At 38.3% G+C, this 22,498-nt stretch overlaps 1 protein-coding gene across 5 annotated transcripts in view; it reads left to right on the forward strand.

The window, feature by feature from the left end:
• Window positions 1-22,498, forward strand: part of SPAG17 (sperm associated antigen 17) — a 112,226-nt gene that overhangs the window by 9,995 nt on the left and 79,733 nt on the right. For 4 of the 5 annotated variants that reach the window (XR_010606106.1, XM_065633577.1, XM_065633598.1 and 1 more), the window contains exons 4-6: window positions 12,945-13,076; window positions 16,654-16,846; window positions 19,931-20,125. Coding sequence is in view for 4 of the 5 variants with exons in the window: in XM_065633577.1 (XP_065489649.1) it covers window positions 12,945-13,076; window positions 16,654-16,846; window positions 19,931-20,125 (520 nt within the window). In the remaining variant the exon portion in view is untranslated. The remainder of the gene's footprint in view (window positions 1-12,944; window positions 13,077-16,653; window positions 16,847-19,930; window positions 20,126-22,498) is intronic. The other variant, XM_065633586.1, reaches the window with a different exon arrangement.

Below are 22,498 nucleotides of genomic sequence, written 5' to 3' on the forward strand. Positions count from 1 at the left end.
TTTGATGTTAAATTCTAACCTGGTTCCTCCAGTGGGGCATGTCGGTGAGGTTAGGGATCATGCTTAGTACAAAGAGGACTTCCTTCTCCCTACCTTGTTAATGTTTTACTTACAGCCTGTGAGAGGTTATAAAATCCTGTGATTAATTAGAAGATTGTTTAAAATTTTCTCAGGTAGAGTTTTATGAGCCTACAGACCTGGAGCATAAAGAATTTTGGATTCCTCGAAAAAGATCTTGTTTGCATTTTAGTTCCGCAATGACTAATAAACTTTTTATGTGTCTCAGGTTTTGGTGGGCTTTATAACAGGTCTTTTTAGTTGCAGTCTGTTTTTCAGTAATGCCAGACGACTATCTGAACAAGTCCCTTTGGAATTATTTACCACTGACATGACTGTGAATTTTATGCAATTAACCCTCTTTGTTTAGTTCTAGCCTCCCAGGCAAACTTGCCCTTGTATTACCTGGGATGTAAAACCCCTTCAGTCCTACTGACAGAGGATTTTGAAGTCTGGCTCTAAGCAGAAGCTTTGTATGATACCTGTATTTAATTACTACGAGCAATTTTCCTTGTGAAGTGGATACTTATTAAATTCCAGCTGTCAGTGCTGTGTCTCATTAGCTACTTACTTCACTCCTCAAAGACATTTTTTGCCTCCCCTCCTTTAACAGAGAATAGAAAATGCCTGTTCTGACCTTTTGGTTGGACTCAGTTTCCGTTCTAGCTGTAGCAAATTAGAAGATTGATAATGTTGCCACAAGCATTAGGATCCTGCCTCTCTGGGCAGAATTTGCTCCTGAGCGGTCACTTCAAGTCTGTGTGCAGTTTGTGTATTCAAAGCTTTCACTGCAGTAAGGATAAACAAGTACAAGGTTAGCACAGAACACAGGGTTGTGAAATGTCCTTCTGATGGGAGCGTTTCTGTCTTCACTCCATCAGTTCTCTTCTCTGTGGTAGGATTCAACACACTGGCATTACCACAAGCACATATTCGTTTCAAAGGAGGCTGTAAATGAGATTCCTGAAACTTAATGGCCTTTGAATATATGAAATGTACATGTGTGTGAATTTGGGACTGATGACATGCATAGTAATGTGGTTATTAATGATGTTAATAGGAACATTATTACCCATGTCATTGGTCTTGCACATTGAGTCTATTGAAATGCAGGGGTTTTAATACATTTCAGCGCAGCAGTCTGCAGAGCCTACTTTAGGTCAAGAAACTTTAACAAACTGCTCTTGGTATATTGAAAGCTAATTAGATATCATCTTAAAATAATTATTTTTGGCTATTCCAAATTAATTCTCTTCAGTGTTTCTATCATCTTACTGTGTTGTGTTTTCTATGACTCTTATTGTAAAAAGTGAAGCGGTCCAGGGCAAATCCAGGAGAATTAGGTGTCTAGCACCTTCTCTGTTTCTTAAGTGACTTGATGGGAGTAGGAGTCCTGATGTGTAGTTTTGTGCTGATTCCAGTATTTAATTAAATTATACTAGGCTGTCTCTCTTATAAAGAGATATGGAAGGGAAAATGTTATGCTTCCTGTAAAATATCAACAGATTTCATAATGAATCCAATTAATTTATCATGTACAGTTTTTCCAACAGACAAGTCCTAAAACTACAGTATGTTTGAATAAAATATATGCATTTTATAAGCAAGGTATCTGTCTTTTGTTGTTTATGTACCTATTTGTTTTGTCAGCTTTCTATTAAGGTCAGTAAGGTCACGCGTAATTAAGGTGCTTTACCACTACTAAATATGACAGTGCTTTAGTTTCCAAACTTTGAATTTTGAAAATCTATTCAAGCCTAAATTTTCCATACTAGATTTGTTCATGAAGCAGATTTTTTTTTCCTTGAAAATTCTAGTGAGATTGAGTTCAGGGGCTCTGTGGATGGAAGTTTTTAGTAGCAGTAGTAGTTTTACACTTTTGTTGGACTCACTGGGACAGGGTCAGGAAAGTTGACATTGTTACCCAGGAAATTTTGAGAAGAAATCTTGTCCCATGCTCATAAGGGAACAAGCTGGAGCTGGGGAGTAGTACCATGGTGAGAAAAGATTCTGAAAGAAGATGAAGCCTTATGTGACCCCTTCATGTGAGATGACTGGAAGTAGATAGATGGTGTTGCTGAAAATGAACAATTGAATAAGGGATGTGGCCAGGAGAGAGAGAGAGATAGGAGAGAGATGTGGAACAATTTCGTGGTTCTCTCAGATAAGCTGAGGTGTTTGGGATAAAGGGTTGTGCAAAGATGAAAAAGGCACAAGTGGCAGTGACAAGAGCAGTTTTGTTTGGATGTAGATCCCAGAACGCTGCCTTCAGAATGTGTTCTTGTGCTTGTACCACCAAAACTGAAGTCTTGTAGCAGCAACAGTATCCTTCCCCATGCTGCTCTGGCTCATTTCCACAACAAGCCATCCTGTGTAACCAAAAAGGCTTAATTGCAATTAAAAATATGAATCTTTATTTCACTAGCTGTTAAGAATTAACATACTAATTCTGTTTTCTCACAGCGAGGCACCTATTTATAGTTATTAAACTGAAAAATATTATCAACTCAAGTGCCAAATCCAAATTGTGGCCCATTCTCATCCTGGAATTCTGTTAGACCAGAGCAGAATAAATCAGCTGTAAATAAGTATTTCCCAGATGTTAATCATTGGATAGATAACCACTGGTGTCTCCTGCATTTTGGGGGTGAGATGCAGCATGAACGGTGTGCACTGCCCTCCAGAAATACTTGCTAGACTTATGATTCCTAGAGGACAGGTATAGGTCAAAACATATTAGAAAAGCTCCTAAAAATAAACAACCTAAGGAGTAAATTCATCTCCTGCTAGGCTCAGTATAGTACACTGTGGAAGAGTGGAAGCATTCTCTAAGTAGAAAAGATGGGAACAACCCAGGAGAAGAGGCCATTACAGAAATAGAGGGAAGTCTGTGATAGCAGCAAATCCCATAATTTGCAGGGGGCTGGGGGAGGCATTCATATTGAAAAGGAAAAGGTAAATGGACTATCTGGGTTTTGGACCTCAAATGTAGTGGAAGTGTTTGGTGTAGTTTAAAGGAAACTTTCCTGCAAGTGATTTTTTTTTTTTTTTTTAGTCATCCTGTGACCTGTCTTTAATGATGTCTTTTTTCTTCTCTTTGTCACTCATTAGCCCTACTTTTCCTGTATCTTTCTTGATTCTTCTACTGTTTCCATTTCATACCAGACCAATGCCAAGTTAAGAATATTTTTTTCCTGATACAGTTTTTTAAAAAAGTAAATCTGTTATTGTCCTTATCATTGCTGGCATTTGCTGTCTCTCCAGTGCTTTTCTTGTTTTTCTTCCTTAAATCTGAAACAGTGGAGACTTTTAAATCAGGTTGTCCAGGGTCCTGTTACCCATCTGATTGCACTGAATTATCTCTCTTTGATTGTTGCATGTGACAAGCAAGCAAACATTAGCTTGCATGTCACATGCAGGAATGATTAATATTTAAACAGAAAAGAATATAGAAAAGACAGAATTTTGATTACAAATTGCTCTGCTTCTTCTCATCATTGGCTGAACACAGGACCTGTTTGATTCTCCTCTTGACTTGCTTCCAGATCTGCATGGCAAGGCAAATGATTCTCATACAAAACCTCACTTTATGTTACCTCCTTGCTGACATGGAAGGAGTATCAGCTCATATACTTCAAACTTCAGGACTGATAAAAGCGGAAGTGCCAGTTTTACTGTCTGAGTCAACATATGTAATAGCCAACCCATACTGAGATAGCAATCTAGTTGTGCAGTTTCAACAAACCAAAGAGACACTCTGATTAAATCTTTATACCGCCAAGCGTCATATGCACAGCTTTGCCATTAAAATCCAGTTCAGTTGAGTGCTTGGATATAAATCTTAGTTAGTTCATGCTTTGTACAGCTCATTTTGAAGATGAAAGGTTTATTGGTTAGAAACAGAATCATGCATTGTTTTAAAATTATTCATATGGTACACGGACGTTTTTCTTTGGTTTGTTTTTTGTTTTGTTTTGTTTTCTGTAAGATTGTGCTATCAGAATCCTTGGGAAATTGTGTAATGTTCACAGTACTTCTTGCTTTAATAGGCAATAGGCTGTAGCAGAGACAGAAGGATCGTTGTTTTTTCTAAGTGTAAACGAGAGAGATTCTTCTCCTGTCACTTCCAACACAAAATACATAACCCAAGATATTAAGAACTTCTGTAGGATATTAAAACATAGCAATGAACAAGCTGAAGCGGAAAAAATTGAATTAATTTAGCCAGGAAACAAGGGCTTTAAAGCAATCTTTAAGCATTTCTGTGAATTAATGCTTTGCTAGAAGTGTGTAGAATGTAGAGTTATGAAGTCAAGGTTGCTGCTGGTAAGACTATTTGAAGTACTGGTCACCTCATGATGTGAAGAGATAGTCCACTTTAGATTGGGAACTGAGGTGTAGTTCCTGGGATAGGTGCTCTTACTATATTATGAAATTTTATTTATCTTTGTATATATTGTGTTCTATATAATTATATAGAATCATAGAATAATTTAGGTTGGAAAAGACCTTTAAGATTGAGTCCAACCATTAACCTAACTCTGCCAAGTCCAGGACTAAACCGTGTCCCTAAGCACCACATCTACATGTTTTTTAAATACCTCCAGGGATGGTGATTTATATATAATTATATCATATATAGTTATATATTAGATATATTTAAAATATATATTAAAATGTGTATGTGCATAATTATTCAAAACTACCTTATTACTCCAATGGCATGAATTTCATTCAATGAACCAGTTAAGAATAGATATTCTACTTCTAAATAACTTCTATGTCCTCTCTTCAGTAGGTCTTATGTGCCTTTTTTTAGACTGTCTCACCATTGTCTCTCACAGTATCTTCAAAAAAAAAAAAGGGTAGCACAAGGGACAAGGAGTATGCATTTATTTTGTGTTAAGGATGTTATAGAGAAGTTCTAGAATATAAAAATCAAAAGTTTCGATTTTAGCTTGGTGTGAAAACAAAACTCTTAATGTTGCAGACGTAATGTGTACGATGAGGAATATTTTCACCCAAGAAGGTGCAAACTGTTGTGAGTTGTGTGGCATCTGAAGGAGGACAAAGACTGGTTAGTAGCCAGGATATGTTTCACTGAAGGAACAAGTTTCAGAAGTAATGCTCATTGAGTATTTTTAAGGAAGGCTTTTGGTTTCTTGTGGAAACATATAATTAAAGGTGAAATTTTTTTGTGGAATTGTATCAATATTGACAAGACACCATCAGGTTGTGGTCAAGAATAGGCTTTTTCAAAAGTAGAGATACTCATATTAAAAGCCAGCCTTCTCAGTCTAAAAATGTATGTCAGTAGAATTCTATTTTGTAATAAAAGTTAGGAAGATTTTGTTTTCATTCCACTGTAGAACAAAATTAATTTTAAAAGCCGTTGTAAAATGGAACAGTTCAGGAGCTAAAACTTGTCGAGTGTCATTGTTTTGATGAGAGCGTTCGACAGTAAAAACAACTCATCTGTTTTCAGCTCTTGTATCTGTTAGCAAGCTCCTACCAGGTACATGGTAGTACAGAATACAGTATGTTTTGTGAGTGATCCCACTGCATGAGGTGGTACATTTACCAGAGATATTTGTTGTCTTCTGAGGAGAGCTTAACTGCTCTGCCTCCTAGGTGCAAGTATTTAGGTCAGTATATTTAAAAGGATGTTAAGGAAAAATTTTGATAGCTCCGGTTTAGCAAGTTTCACAACTCCCATTGGTCTTCAGCAATTTGTGAATATCAGTATGAATGAGCCTTATGGAAGACTATCAGTATTTGCAGGCAGCTGAGGTTAGATTTACACCCCTTTTTATCTCACAGGAGACCTTTACAAGGAATTCAGTTTGCTCTGCAGCCAACTGAGTAGGGACAACCTATGGCTGTGCCAAACTAATGCAAACAGCCACTCTCACACCCCAGGCCACAAATCTTTGGCATCTTCAGATGAACTGCAGTGCAAACTTGGATTACCCACATTCCTCCTAGATAATGTTAAGGTATTCCAAGATTTCCTACATCTTGAAGATTTTACTAGAACTCACTAAAAAAAAGCTACATGAGCTTCTACTTGTCCTGCTCACCTTAGTTCTTATTTCATAATGCCTTTCACTCACGGACTTTCACTCACTGAGTGCTTGCTAAATTGCTTGGACAGACAATTGCCTTGCTAGCACCAGTACTGAAGAGAGCAGAATATCACTGTCAAATGCCTTCTCATAATTTGGCCAAACAGAAACAAAAGAAAATACCCTGACGAAAGAAAAGGCATTTGCCTGGGTTCAGCTGCTTTTCCAGAACAGCAAAGATCTTGTCTAGTTCTGTGTTCTATATGACAGTCCAGTATTGATGTCTTAATGACCTAGGTCATCCTAGTGGCATGAAAGGTGTGTGTGTGGTCAGGTAAATAGTTCTGAGCACTGGATAACAACAAAGAGATTTTTATTTCAAATATAGGAAACCGATGCCACCTAGAAAGAATAAAATATTACCAGGAGAAAAGACATACCACCATGTCTTTGCATCAGCCTTTGCTCATGTCAGAGCATCCAAAGCCACTGCATGATCAATAGTAGCATGTGTAGTCCTTTGAGTTACCAAGTTATATGCCTTCCATTTGGGATTTATTTATTCCATGAGACTGAACTGTTGTTACCAAGAACTAATCAGTCCTAGAAATGGTAGTTGTTTGCAATCAATTTCTAAAGTATCTCTAGTTCAGCATCCCTTTCCAGTGACCCCTCTAAGGACAATATGTCAAGTTAAGAAGTACCAGGATTTCTAAATGCTGAAACTGGGGCAAAAAATCTTGAGCTACTGCAGGAAACAAGCTCTGTATTCTAATTTTCTGTTTCTTAAAAACTGAAAGGTCAAGTTCCACTATTAACAGGAGACAACTGAGCATGTTAATCTTTTCTTTCCACTTAAGAATAGTGAATTCTAGGATTGTAGAGGCAATGCTCTCCGCATGTATTAATATTATTATTTTACAACTGTTAGTTGTAATTATTTGGCCTGAGGCCATTCATAAAACTGAAAATCATTGACAATGTATTTTCTAGGGAAGAAACTTGATACCTTTTGAAATTCATCTATTTATTTATAACTTTAGAACACTGGTGTGAAGTTGGTTTTGCTTAGTAGATTATAAGGTTTCCTGCGTATATGCAGCTTGGTATAACATTTCTTGCTTTTTCCATGCAGGTTTTGTTGAAATCTCTGTGTGACTAGAGCAAACAGCATTTATGTCCGTAACAATGTCATCCTTAAATTGTTAGAGGGACCCTCTGGAGTAGCCAGAGGAAATCCTGTTTTCTATTTTGTTGCCTTCAAAAATTTCACATGACTATAAGTGGTTAATTAAGGACAATAGAGCAGGGGTATCAAACTCGTTTTCACTGGGGCCGCATCAGCCTCACAGTTGCCTTCAATGGACTGTATAAATGTAGGAGTAGTTACATTAATACAGTCCTAAAATTACATTCGGCCTTTTGAAGGCAACCGCAAGGCTGATGTGGCCCCTGGTTAAAACGAGTTTGACACCCCTGCAATAGTGTGTAAGACATTTTTATCAATTAGGGCAACTAATCCCAGAATCCTTTATCACCAAAGGAAGAAAAAAAAAAAAAAAAGCCCAAATCCCTGTTGCAAAACTGGACCAGGGTGGAAAGATCCTGCCTAGGAGTTTTGTGGTGCCAAGCCCACAAGGCTATTGGGACTTCCTGGCCCATAAGTTCTGAGGCTTCTTAGGAAGCTCTGGCAAGATGTAGCTAGATGCGTTCTTCTAGCACAAGGGTTGATGAGACAGCTTTGCTTCTTAAATCTTTTTGTTCCACCTCTGATTGGCTTCTCTTCCTAGCCAGATGCAACATTAGAGAAGCATGACCGAATTTTTTAGATCTATAATGCTCATTGGGTGGATCTGGTTGGCTGGAATTACTGGAGAAAATTTACTTCTCGGAGCAAGAAAATATTCTACTACACAATGGAAAGACTTGCTGGGCAGATTCATACCACCGAGCTGCAAACATTTCAAGATTGAATCAGAACAATATCTCTCTGCTTCCAAGCACAGAACACAGCAAACTGGCCTATCCTCTCTTTTTAAAAGGTCTGGGTTTTGTAGGAGTTCTTCAGAAATCACTTAAGTGCTATTTCAATTATCTCCCCTGCAATCAGTGTGTTAAAAGCAAACAGGTATCTGAAAGGTCACATGAGAAAACTTTCTCTATGCATAGAACTCCTCCTTCCTGAAATAGCAATGCTAATGTCTGATCTTTGGCATCACTGCATATTTGTATTGTATTTTGTCTTCCCTTAAAGCATCTTGTTCTGGTAGCAGTTAGGTGGTCAGATAGGAGATACATGTCACAGATGGTGATAGCTCTTGTATAAGCTTTGTAATAAAGACAAGGGGAAAGGTTACCCTAATTTTTATGTAATGTATTTTCTTATCTTTACTTAAATTAGCTTGTTCACCTGTTTGTATTTCCCTTAAAACATTGTTTAATTACTTGTAACATTAAGCCACATACCCTATACACATCTTAGAAAGTTCTCATTCTGCATTGCTGAGATTAAACCAGCTAAGGTATGCCCTCAGGTTGCACATTTTCTGTAGAGAGAGGTTTAAAGAACAGACCTTCTTACAATAGGTATTTCTAACTAGGTTTCTGCTAACCCGATCAAGTTGTGTTGTGATTTGGCAAAAAACAGACTCACTCATATGAGCGACAACATATTTTTCTAGGGCACAAACAGCCATTGCTGCTGCTTTGAGAAATGTTCTCACAATAGAAAGGCAGATATTTAGTAGAGGAACAGCATACATATTTGCTTAGTATTGCTCAATAGTGAAAGTGTCCTATTCTTATTTTAGTAGATTTGCTTGAAAAGGACTCTGAGTGCCAGAAGGAATCATCAAATCTACTTTATTTTTTAAAATTCTCTGAGATACATGTTAGTAGAGTCTTCGTTGGTTAACGAAGGTGATTTATTGGCTTAGCTTAAATTTAACAGTCTGCCTTGTGGATACGTAGGCTCTATATGGAACTCTGTTCAGATATGCAATTGATTTACCGATTTACATGACTCCTTAAGCTCAGTTTGAATTGTGAGTCATTAAATCACCAATGAAGGATAATGATTAAGCAGTTGATCTTTTGACATCATAGTTGGGAGGAGATTCTGAGAGGAAAAATGAAATTAGGTGAATGGTCTGATAGTAGAGACTAAATTGCCTTTCAACACACTGCAGGTGTTATCTGAAAAAAGTTGTTTCAGTCAACTCAGTGCTTTTCTGCTATTCTTTGAGAATGATCCATCGTAGTATGCTATAGTCAATGAAATGACATCAGCAGATTTGGAAATATTTAGTAGTATATGTAAAGAAGCCTTCTTTGGACAAATAAATTTATCAGTATGACACATGCAGCTTTTGTTCCATAGTCTGTCTTGAAAGCTTCTTATGAGGGATTCGTGATACTGCTGGCAGATTGTAATAAGTGAAGGTCACTTTTTTTTTCACTGCTTTTATTAGCTTGCTTAGGAAAATACATTTGAACAGTGAATGATAACTTGGTTGGTATGTGTAGTCCATATAGCCTCTTGATTGATGTCTCTCCTGCCTCAAATTGGCTTGCACTGTGTCAGCTATTAAGGGATTTGAATTACTAAGAAGTTCTAGGAACCATTATGTTTCTTTTATGAAGTTCTGTATGAGTCTGATGTATATGTGATGCGTTTATTACAGTTCAAGAACAGGGGAGAAGACAGAGCTTTAGAAAGCTCATCCTGAATACGAGAGAACTAACATAGGAAACAGGCTGACCGCTGTTCATAGCAAGTGACGCTACTGCTTCTAAGTATCAATTAAGTTGTGGAAGTTGATAATGCAATTTATCACTTTGAAAGATTTTTTTATTATGATTAGCAGCAACAGTGGTTCTGTATATTGAAAAGGAGGCATTTCAAAGAAAGATACCATAAAGACTATGGATTTAAATGTTTCCCTAACTTTTAAGACCCACCTCCTGTCTCAATGGCGCTGGCATCTGCCAGTAGTATAGCGTCATCTACAAGCACTCATGCCATGTTTGAATGGCTTGAAATACATGCCCTTTGCATCAGGCAGTTAAATCTCTGCGTGGTTCATACTGCCACCATATGAGATCAAATACTGCATCACTGAGGCCTTTCTGCACTTCACAAATGTGACCCCTGCTGTGTGAGGAATGCTGTTTCCTCTTCCTTTAAAGGCAAAGAGGCCCTACCTAACTGAGTTTGTCCATCCAAGTTTCCACAGTTTCTCACATAAGAAAAAGGTCATCACTGGCGGGATGAAGTACAGCCAATCTGAAATGAATCCACCTCATAGTATCCCAAAAAATTCTTTCTGTACTCCTACCAAGTCTTTGTCTTCAGCTTTTTCTTTTATTGAGGCTCTGTGGATCCTTAAGTGTTTATGCCAGGTGCCTGCATAATTTACAGGGCCACAAATGAAGTGCATATGCATATGTGTAATAAATTTCATTTCTTTTATCTACTGTGCATGGATTGATCTATGTTATGTCTTTAAAGTAGCAGTGATGAAGGATTGTTTTTCATTTGCTTATGCATAAAGCAGATTTTTACATTGCTGTATGAAAAACTATTTGCTTTCTTTGTATTGTGAAATGTAGTGTGCTCATTTTATCTTTGTGTTATTTGTCTGACCTCTCTCCACAGTCATGGAATGTACTCATGTTAAATAGAGTTTGGTTTATACTTTGCTAACACCTCATGTAAGAAAAGCTGTCCTTCCCACCCACTCAGAGTTGTCCAGCTCACTGTAGACCTTGGACAAGTCTCTTCATTTCTGCATTATCAATCTACAAAATATGTATAAAAATGATGTTATTTCTTTTAACTGGTAAAATGCTTTGAAGTTCTCAGGAAGAATGGGTTGTAAAAGAGTCTAAGTGTTCCGTCCCTCTGCCGTGAACGATAAATCAGCAACTGCCATTGAGCTGGGTTACTATATATACACTTTTCAGGAATCCTTCCAGAATCCCTGTTTCCCATCTATTGTGTTTCAAGAAATGTGCAGCTCATCTAGATTAGGCAATTGGGAAGCATCCCTTTCCATAGGCTGTTAACACTGCTTCTGCAAAAAAAAAAAAAATCTATATGAGAATTTTTCTCTCTAAGGGAGATTACTATGATATTTCTACCAGAGTCTCTCTCTTTCAGAGCACAGATTTTCTGTAGCTGGCTCTGGGTGACTATTTTTTGTTGGAAAATCCAGTAGTTTCTAGTGTGCCTACAGTCCATGGGATTTTTTAAGTCTGTTCTTAACATATCCTTGATTTTCTGCCATGACTCTGAAGTCAATGGGAGTCTTTCTAGAAGCCTTCTATGGTTGGCTTGTTGAGATAGTGACCAGTGGGTAGTCTTACTCCCAATACAAAAGATGTAAAGCAGATCTGATCTTAACCATTATGCATTTTCATATGTGTATGTTAAGGAGATCATTAGGTTTATTAGTGTTGGAGGGGCAGGATTGTTTAGGGAGGGTTTATAAATGCAAATATTTTGGTTGTTTTGTCTCCCTGTTATGCGATTCAGAAAAATCTGAATTTTAGGAGATGTCTTTTTCTGTACTTTGCTTTCATTTGTATGAAACAATAATTTGGCATATAATAGTCTGGATTTCATTTTGGCTTTGTTTTATTCAGAGAAGCATTTTTAGTAGCTATGTTTGCTTACCTAGGTTTCACTTGAGAAGTGAAATTTTCTAAGCTGGGCAAGAAACTCTGAAAGCTCAATGCTAATGGTGATGTTTGCATTAGACAAGACACAGTTCAGTGAGATGCAGTGTGCACCTTCATTGTCTGAATGTTAGCAAGCAAAATTGACACCATATGTGCCCAACTATAATTGCTCCAAGAGGGGAAAAGAGAAACATGTCAGAACATTTGAGTAACACCTAATTCAGCCCATGGTTATAAATAAAGCTGATGGTTGCTTAAAAACAAAAGTAGGAAAATATTATGGTTATATTATTCCTCAGCAGTGCTTCCTACATAGGTGAACTTTATTACAGAGACAACACAAGTGAAAAGAAACATATAACAACTTTTTATGGTATTTTTATGTTATTTTATTTTTTTCGCAGTAAATAAAGTGGTTATGAGGCTCCAAGGAAAACGGTCCAGATGTTAGTAAGTTGTATGAAATTTAGTGGAAACAAGCTGTAAAAAACATAGTCATAAAACAGCCTGTCAATGCCACACATCTGGACAATGCAGCTGTATGTTCCCGCTGCTGTCATCACCCTAAGAAAACTCAATAGCCTTATTTCACCCCAATTAGGCTGCATACCAACAGAATCAGAATTACACAGGGAGGGGGTGTATTTTCAGTAAGACAGACCCTCAAATTCCTTTCAAGAAGTTTTTATCTTTCATTCAGGGCTAGTGCCTCAGACACTAGTCACTTTGTAGACAGTACTCCAAACTATTCCCCTTGATTTGCTATCTGTTAAATGTTTTTAACTTATTGCTTTATAAAAAGTAATTGCTTAATGTTGCTTCTCTGTTTAAAACCTAAAAAAATGACATTTTACTTTAAGAACTGTGTGTCTGTTAACCCTTACATATATCACAGAAGTTTTCTCCATTCTAGTTTTATCTCATACTGGTGCAAATGTAACTGTGTTTGAGGTCTTAGGAACCAAACAATAGCTATGCATCTTACTGTTACGTTGTTTTTCAGAAAGTGTGGCCATTTTGATCCTCAGGTTGTACAATGTGATCTAGCACTTCCTCATTTCAGCATGCAAAATATGTGTCAAATGCAATATTTAAACTACACAAGTAACAGTTACTTTGGGTTTTTTTTTTCCTCTGTAGGTGATAGAAGTAGCCAAAGCCATTCTGGATAGGGGTGAAGAAATTCCTGTAACGCTAACTGGAAAGCTGTTGAAATTTCAACTGCTTTGTCTCAAACAGAAGGACCTTCAGAGAAGAGAAGCTGAAAAGAAGGTACCGTAGTATGCCTCATGGAGGATGCTTAATTAATTTTATGAAGGCACCTCCACTCTAGTGCTGTTTGCACTAGTGCTTTCTCCTCATACTTAACTTCTTAGATCTGTCATTGGAGAGAAATGTGAATAGAAGTTTATCTTTTTAAGTTAATTAGATTTTGGAGAAGAAACACCTACTCAAATGCAGGTGACACAGGGAAAGGAGAAAAAAAAAAAAAGAAGAAGAAAAGAAAAAGTAACATGCAAGAAGCCTTTGCTAGATTAATAAGTAGTAGTGGTTTAGCTGAGTCTTATGACCAATCAAAAATAGAGCTAGAATCTGGCTTCAGCTGAATATATCTCTGCTGAAGTAAAGGCAGGAAAGGTTATTACTTGAAAGGTATCAAAGATAGATGCAGAGCAGCACTATGAAGAAGTTATTATCATGAATAACCTCTCTGGAGGAAATTTGGAGAAGTTATCTGTTCCATCCTCCAGCCTTAGGGCAGGATAAAATATACATAAACTATTTCTGGCAGATGTTTGTTGAACCAGTTCTTAAAACATTCTACAGCTGTGCTTTCACTTTTCTACAGCAATCAGTATTACTGCTCAACTATTTCTGCAATTTGGAAAATGTTTCTAACCTTATCAATTCTGCTCTCATTTAAACCCATTACTGCTTCACTTCTCACTGTATATGGGCACAGTTCCTACCTTCCCTCATTTAACTGAAAAAATCCAAATATATGTTGTGGCTACTAGGTTTTGATTGTCTTTTCCTCTCCTCTGAACTCTCTCCAAATAGTTCACATCTTCAAGTCTGCTTCTCAGAACTGCTTTCTAGCATCTGTAATTAAAACAAAATATGTTGTCAGTGGTACATTTCAACAACTTACTGAACAGTTGGTTTTTGCTATAGTCCTTTACTAGTGAACATTCGTGCAGCTGAAGACCGTTATCAGAAGGTCATGTAATCACAGCAATAATTTACCTTGTTAATTGATCAAAAACTATAATGTAAAATGTGATGACATGGAGAGCTAAGCAGTCTATGCATGTAAAAGATGCAAGAAGAAAATGGTTTCATGGATTTTGTGTAGTTTGAAAAGTCTGTAAATTTTCTTATCCATATTTCTGTTTGTGGGAATAATTGGTGGATGAAGTATAGCGCACAAGTACAAGAACATTAAATGCTAGGTGATAAATTAAAGTTGTGTCCTGTTCCCAGAGAAGTCAATTGCAAAACTGATTAGCAAATGATAATGTAAGCCACAGTAATATATGAAGAATCTGAGAAAAAAAAAGTGGTCTTAATCTCATGAGAAATTGAGAGGCTGAAGCCTCTCAATTTTTTTTTTTAATACTGAATGAAGAAAAAATGGCTTTTCTCTTAGGTATCAGTCAGTCCTGATAAGTAAACTGTAAAAAAAAAAAAAAAAGCTTATCGATTAGACACTTCAATATTAAAATGGAGCCTTTAGCTTTGATTTGGCAAGATTCTTCTTGTAACTGTAATTTTATTTCCCTGGAGAATCTGATTATAGTTGAAGGCTGAAGAATCTCTGGAACTTAGAATTTCTTTTCTGTTTTAGCCAAGCAATCTGGACAAAGTTGTCACCTCTTCTCAATTATATCTATATCAAAGTATGACAGACATGAGAGCAGTAGTTGAAGGACAAAGACAGAGTCAGGAATTGGGAGGGCTGTTGGCTATGAGGATGCTCTGCAGTACAGAAACTGGGTTTTAATTTAAATTTCCAACTCTGAAGTTGTCTGCCATAAAGTTTTTAATCCTTTCTAACTAGCTTGTACAGTACAAGTTGCATTGCCAACAACTCGAGGGTTGAAACCAGGATTTTACTAGCAGATCAGTTCTCAGAAAGCCAACATAGCTCTCTGTTGTTTTTTAGTTTAGTTAATATGAAAGATTGGCAGAAGAAAAGCATAAAGTGAATAAGCAAAAATAAACCATTATGAAATTTCTGTATTGCATCAGGAGCAGAAACTTGTCATCAGTTGACAGGTGTATGCATTTAAATTAATATGCAGAAGAGAGTGTCTCTTAATTAGAAAACTGTTTCAGGTGGTAAGGTTCTGTAATATGAAGCTTAAAATAACAAAATTGCAGAATGTAAAGCTAATGGAAGATTAGAAACTCCACAAAAAGCTGCACCTTGTAGGGAAGGAGAAATATGGCATTGAGAGGAAAAAGAAAAGAGTCCTAGAAAGGAGAGGCTTTTACTTCCTGAGCTGTTAAGGTCATCTAGTGTTCTTTGTTGGAATCTTGGCAAGTTCTCAAATGTCTCTGCTTATTTGAGACTTAATTAAATAAAATTATGCAGATGCAATAGATAAAGCTGATTGGGAACTTTGTAGCCTGATGATTGTATCGTCTGTTTTGATGTGTTCATCAGCTTAGAATTCAAAGTAGTAGTATCAAAATATTTGGTTTGGAATGTCTAAAGTGGAATAAACTTGAAAGACAATAATAAAAGGATCCAAATCTCCCATTTCACAGCACAGATAAGTTGAAGAATCTCTTGAAGGCATTTCTAAATTTTACAGAAAGGGAAAAGCAGGGAAAGATTTTCTGCTTTGGTTTGGAACTTGAACTATACACAGCTTCTACAGCTGGACAGTCTGCTTTTACAGTTGGATCTAGGGAAAGCAACTGTGTAGACTCAACTACCCTATCTCATTTGCATGGAGAGCTTTTCTCATTGCATTAATGGCCTTTGAAGTGACACCAGCAGGATAGTAACAGTAAGTTATTAATGGCTTATTGTCTTTAATTTAGCTTTACAATCCTTAAGTGTCATTCTTGCATAGTTAGTGCATAGCACTGCTGCTGGGTAGAAATAAGGTGAAGGCTTTCTTGCTCTTACAGCACCTCACTTTACCTTAATATCTTTTGTATTATTTTAATTTTAGACTGGCTCTGAGCTTTCTGGATTTATAGTGTGAGGCTTTGGGATACTTACAAAATCTTTTTTCATTCTTTACTCTTAAATTACTGAGCAGAACTCAATGTAGGTGGTTTTGTTTGAAAATAACGAGAATGGCTGAGTAATATCCTGTGTGAAATGAGCACAGGACTCTTGGTTCTAGTTTATACTGGACAGGTATTTACATCAAAGAAAAATGGTGCCGGTACCATTTTACACCATACTCAAGAGTGATAACACAGATAATAAAGACTTAAGAAAAACTGAGGTTTTGTCTTACTTCTCTTCAGTCCAGGGAAAGTTTCTGGCTGATGCAAGTAGCATTAACTAAAGCACAATGATTCTTTACTTGTCTTTCTACCAGTATGCATTTCATTAGTTTTGTAGGTAAAATGTCTACTTACCTCTCACAGTTCCTTTTCAATGTGAAGTCTTAACACTATGATGTAGTAAGAATATAATAAACTGAATGGTGTGTTTGAGAAGGATAAAGCAGAGTATTCAAGACAGCTTCACGACATCAACATTATAGTGGCTGAGAGGGAAAAGTACTCACATTAAAGAACTGAACTACTAAAATTTTACAGCAGTCTGCCCTTTGCTCTGCACAAAGGCTACAATGAGAACTTAGTTTATTCATCTTGTCAGGCAGAAGAAGAGCGACAAAAGGGAAAAGATGGAGGAAAAGAGAAACTTGGCAAGAAGGGTTCTAGTACCAAGACATCTGAGAAAGAAAAGAAAAGAAAAAAGACAGAATTGGGCTCTCTAGCGCCAGTCACTGATAAAAAGGAGACCCAACTGAAGCGACGGGGAGAAGTGGAAGAGCAAGCCAAATATATTGGTATGTAAAAAATGCAGATATACTACTGATACACTTACTAGAAATCTTGCAACTTAGCTTCTGAGTACTTTGTTTTCTTCCATTTTGAAAAGTGAAGATCTATTTGGCAGTATTAAAGCATTGCCACTTTGCATTTGAAGAGGGCACTGTGTTCTGCTCAGTATTAGAATAGATTGTACAGCCCAAGAAATAAAATACAGATGAGGTATGTGTAGCATGTTGACATCAAAATGTTTTAGCATGTGTGAGACTAAAAGGAAGTTGCTAAACAAATCCTACAGAAAACCTTTCTTTCAGAAAAAGTTTGGAATAACTAAATGCATTTGTGTCAGAATCCAAAGGTGGCTTTCTCCTTGTATCATAAAGTGTAACAGACGTGTCTACCCTTGTCTGGGGATAAAGCCAGTTTCTGTACAAAGGGAATATGATTTCATTTGCTGTAAAAACATGTGGATAGAACTGAGACTAGACTGAGAAATCTACTCCAGAAACAAGCTATATGAGGTAAAGAATAATATGCTAACTAGTGCTGAGAAAATCTTTATTCTTAATACACAACACCCATCATTACAAAAAATATTGGAGAATATGCATAGCTCTCCTCTTTAGCTCACAGTTGTATTTAATTTGGACCATAATATGTTTGAGCTACATCAGCATAAACAGGATCACTCCCACTGGAGAAGCACTTGCTGATTTTTTGGATGCGTTATGTGTACCAGCCATTCCCTAGTTGAACTGCTGCAGGCTTTCCTCACTCTCTCATCAGACTTCATCTGCATCTCATCTGAGATCAATGGCACTCTTCAAACATCTAAAAAGTGGTCCAGCGTTTAGAGCAAGTCTCAATCTCTTGAGGCTGACAAAAGTGTGCAAGAACAGAACAGTAGCTATCTGCACATAGCTCCTCATGTTCGCAGATGAGGTTTGGCTATAACATTCTTTTGATGATTTTAAGGTTTTTCAGGGCCTGAAAGCAGAAGTGTTCAAAGAAACATTCATGCCTTTAAGAATCCAAGCTGAAGTGATGTAGAGAACTCATGTCATTTTACTAAAATTGGTACAGAAAGTACAGTACAGAGTGGCTTTGGATGGGTATTAATGTGCTTCCATTAGGCCCCAAAGAAACAATTTTACCACCTCCAACATTTTTGCTCCCTTCAGCAGAAAACATCAGGTACCTGTGTAAGATATCCATACTTTTCTGCCTCGTTAGTCACAGTTAATGAGAAGACAAAGTAAGGAAAATACAAACTGCTTGCAAAAACTAACAGCCATGAAAAGTATCTTTGTTTAGTATGCTTAGTAGCTTTATATTATGAACTAGTAGCGCTGCTGTTAAACTATGATTTTATTGACTGGGACTTGTCTCGTTAGTCCCAAGGATATTTACAAAATGGTGATATTTGCAGATTGCCTCAAAGGAGAAGTTGTTGAGGTATTTTGTGCTTGGTCACTCGTACTGTATTTAATTTTACAGTCACGACTGTACTGATCTGAAGCCATTTTGAACAATTCACCACATTCATTGTGCATCCACACAGGTGGGCTTAATAATAAATGAATCGATTCTGACTCATTCAAAATAATTGTATTCATTGGATTGATTTCCAGTCTGAAGACAATAAGGAACTACCTAACAATGGAAAAGATAATCTGACCTTGCTGCTTCATGAATGATAGACTAATTTGGTTGGAAAAGACTGTTAAGATCATCAAGTCCAACCGTTAACTTAGGACTGCCAAGTCCACCTCTAAACCATGTCCTTGACAACCTCATTCTACCCACCTTTTAAACACTTCCAGGGATGGTGACTCAACCACTTCCCAGGGCATCCTGTTCTAATACCTGACAACCCTTTCCATGAAGAAATTTTTCCTAATATCCAATTTAAACCTCCCCTGGTGCAACTTGAGGCCATTTCCTCTCATCCTATCTCTTGCTACTTGAGAGAAGAGGCTGACACCCACCTCACTACAACCTTCTTTCAGGTAGTTGTAGAAAGCGATAAGGTCTCCCCTCAGCCTCCTTTTCTCCAGGCTAAACAGCCCCAGTTCCCTCAGCCGCTCCTCCTAAGACTTGTGCTCCAGCCCCTCCACCAGCTACATTCACCTTTTCTAAACTTGCTCCAGCACCTCAATGTCTTTCTTGTATTGAGAGGCCCAAAACTGAACACAGGTTTCAAGGTGCAACCCCACCAGCGCCGAGTACAGGGAGATGATCGCTTCCCTAGTCCTGCTGGCCACACTATTGCTGATACAAGCCAGGATGCTGTTGGTCTTCTTGGCCACCTGGGCACACTGCTGGCTCATGTTCAGCCACTGTTGGTCAACACTCCCAGGTCCTGGCAGAAGCCAGGCAGCTTTCCAGCCACTTTTCCCCAAACCTGTAGCATTGCATGGGGTCGTCATTATCCAAGTGCAGGACCTGGCACTTGGTCTTGTTGAACCAACCTCATACAGTTGCCCTCAGCCCATCAATCTAGCCTGAGCTGGTATTACCGGGGTGAATTATGAGGGTTTTGACAGGGAGTCCATCTAGGAAACATGAACCTGTTGAGCAGGGAACAACCAGCAGTGAGTCAGGTCATACCTGCAGCTAATCCTTCAGAATTATTACAGCTAATGTAATCTCTTGTCTAAGACACAGTAATTTACTCTGTGTGTGCTCCCTGGCCAGCTTTATGCAGGATGAAATAGGATAGCTTAAACTACCATTAAAGCATGTGAGTGTGTCCTGACATTACACTCCTCCTTAAAGAGAAGGAATTACAGAAATGCTGCTACAGCTAGCATTCCACTTTTAATCAGCTTCTCCAGTTTTTCTCCTGGTGCTTCTCTGAACAATTACTACTTCTGACTTCTGTTCTTCCTGCTGAGTTCTAGGTGGTTTGCTACAGAAGACTTCAGTCTAGTGCACATAATATTTTTAAACTTATGTTATGTTGTTATCCCAATGAGGCTATAAAAGAACTGTTTCTGTGACTTTAATTTGCAGCATCCCTATAGAGTTAAGAAAAAACTGAGTTTTGTTTAGCTGTTGAATGTCCATGCTCTAATCTGTTTTTGTTGTGTTTTGAACAGATGATGAACCAGATGATGGTGCCCATCATTACTTTATAATTTTGGATTTCCACAACCCTCAGCTGTTGCTTGTGATGTTTGAGCTTGGGATTAACATTTCAAGCATAATTAGAATATCCTCTGAGAATTATGAGCCCTTGCAGACATACTTGGAAGGAACTAAACTTGAAAAAGAATCTTTACTTTCACCTGAAGGTAATCTGGCTATATAAACAAAATCTGTGTAGAAAGGAGACTATTTTATATTCCAGTAAAGACTGTTCCTCCTGTGTTTTTCTCCTTCTCCGTGCCTTGTGTTTGCACATACTACCTGTCAGCAGCTGTGTTTGTCACTGCAAAATTGTTATTGCCATTGGTTGGTCACCAAACCAAATGGTTTGCCAGTGCAAAAGCTTGCCTGATCTGGAGAGTAGACTGGAGAGTTGACTACACAGGCAGTGGTTGCAGCCACAGTTTTCTGCAGCAACCACCAAAGAACAACATTTTATCAAATGCGTATTTCTATGAATCATTAGCCAGGAAGTCGTGTTGCTAAGCAAACTTGGCTCATTTGGTAATTTCAAGGGAAGTGCACAGCTGACTACTTTGGGACTGTGGCCCCAGCCAGAGAAGAATATGCCACAGAATAACACCCTGCAATTTTACTCAGCTGTCCTCAGGCTGTAACACCTATATTGAACTGGCATCCCAGTGAACAGCAAGCTACAACCACTTCCCTTGATCTACTGGCTATGTTACTACAGCTCAGTATGGTTACCCTTCATTGATGGAACATAAGCAAACTGGACATATGTAAGTCCATGCAACCTGGAGGGATGCACTCATGAATACCGAGGGAGCTGGCTGTGATGTTGCTGCAAGCCCACTCTTAATAATGTTTGAATCATCATGGCAATTGGTAAAGAGGACTGGAGTAACATGAGTGCCACTTCTATCTTCAGAAATTGTGGGAAGGAGAACTCAGGGAACTAAAGGCTGCTCAGACTCACCTCGATCCCTGGGATGATGGAACAGCTAATCCTGGAAGCAATTTCCAAGCACATGAAGAACAAGAAGTTGATCAGTCAGCATAGATTCACCAAGGGAAAGTCATTCTTAACCAACTTGTTAACCTTCTGTGATAAAATGACTGTCTTGGTAGATGAGGCAAGAGCAGTTGATATTGTCTGCCTTGACTTCAGTAAGGCCTTTGGCACTGTCTCCTCATAAAGAAGCTGTTGAAATATGGGCTAGATAACTAAACACTGAGGTGGATTGAAAAATGGCTGAATGGCCTGGCCTAGAGGGTAGTGATCAGTGGTATGAGTCCTGCTCAACATCTTCATTAATGATCACGATAGTGGGGTAGAGTATACCCTCAGCAAGTATTCTGATGGTACAAAACTGGGAGGAGTGGTTGAAACACCAGAGGGTCATGCTGCTGTTCAGAGGGGTCTCGACAGGCTGGAGAAATGGACAGGCAGGAACCTCATAAAACTGAACAAGGGCAAAGGCAAAGTTATGCACCTGGAGAGAAATAACCCAATGCATGAGTTCATGGTGAGGGCTGACTGGCTGGAAAGTAGCTTGGCAGAAAAGGACCTAGGCATGGTGGCATCAAGTTGAACATGAGCCAGCAATGTGCCTTTGTAGCAAACAAGGCTAATTGTATTCTGGGCTGTGTCAGGTCAAGGGAACTGGTCCTTCCTTTCTACTCAGCACTGGTGAGGCCACACCTGGAGTTCCCTGTCCAGTTCTGGGCTCCCCAGTACAGGAGAGATATGGAGCTACTGGAGAGAGTCACATCATACGACGACAATGATTTTTAAGGGACTGGAGCATCTCTCATATGAAGAGAGGCTGAGAGGTGGGAGTGTTTACCGTGGAGAAGAAAAAGCCCAGAGGGATCTCATCAATTGATATAAATGCCTGAAGGCAGGATGCAAAGAAGAGGAAGATGGCCTCTTTTCAGTGGTGTTCAGTGACAGGACAAGAGGCGATGGTAAAAACTGAAACACAGGAATTTCTGAGTTGGTAGCTATAGTTGTTCCTAGGTGTGTTTTTTGACTAATAATTATGGTTCCAATTACAAATATGCCTATTGACTTTCTGCAATGTTCTCTGTGGTACCGGAAAATCCCTTGTGATAGATTGACACTGCTGAGATGGCACAAGCAACCCAGTAAATGAGAGGAATGGTGTCCTGGGTGTTTTGGGCAGGAGAGAGGGTTATGAGAGTTGGTTATGCTGGAGTGCTAAAACATGTGAGATAGCGTGTTGTGACTCACTGCCATTCTGACACTGATGAATATAAACTATTTACCTATGAGTATTGTGAAGGATGAACTATCTTAGTGCCCTATTCCTTCCTTCCCATTTCTGTTGACCAAATGAGATACTCATATTGCCTCATGGCAAGTGCTACAGGTTAGATTGCATGGGCACTAGGGAATCTGTCCCCAAAGATGCCAAGGTGAGCAATATGAGTCATGTAGGTTTAGCCTTTAAGACGTAGGCAATCACAGCACCAACTGATGGACTCAAAGAAGTCATGTCTGAATTTGTTTGATGAGCAATGTTATATCTGGG

Source organism: Caloenas nicobarica, chromosome 1 (assembly GCF_036013445.1).
Source record: "Caloenas nicobarica isolate bCalNic1 chromosome 1, bCalNic1.hap1, whole genome shotgun sequence".
Lineage (NCBI taxonomy): Eukaryota > Metazoa > Chordata > Aves > Columbiformes > Columbidae > Caloenas > Caloenas nicobarica.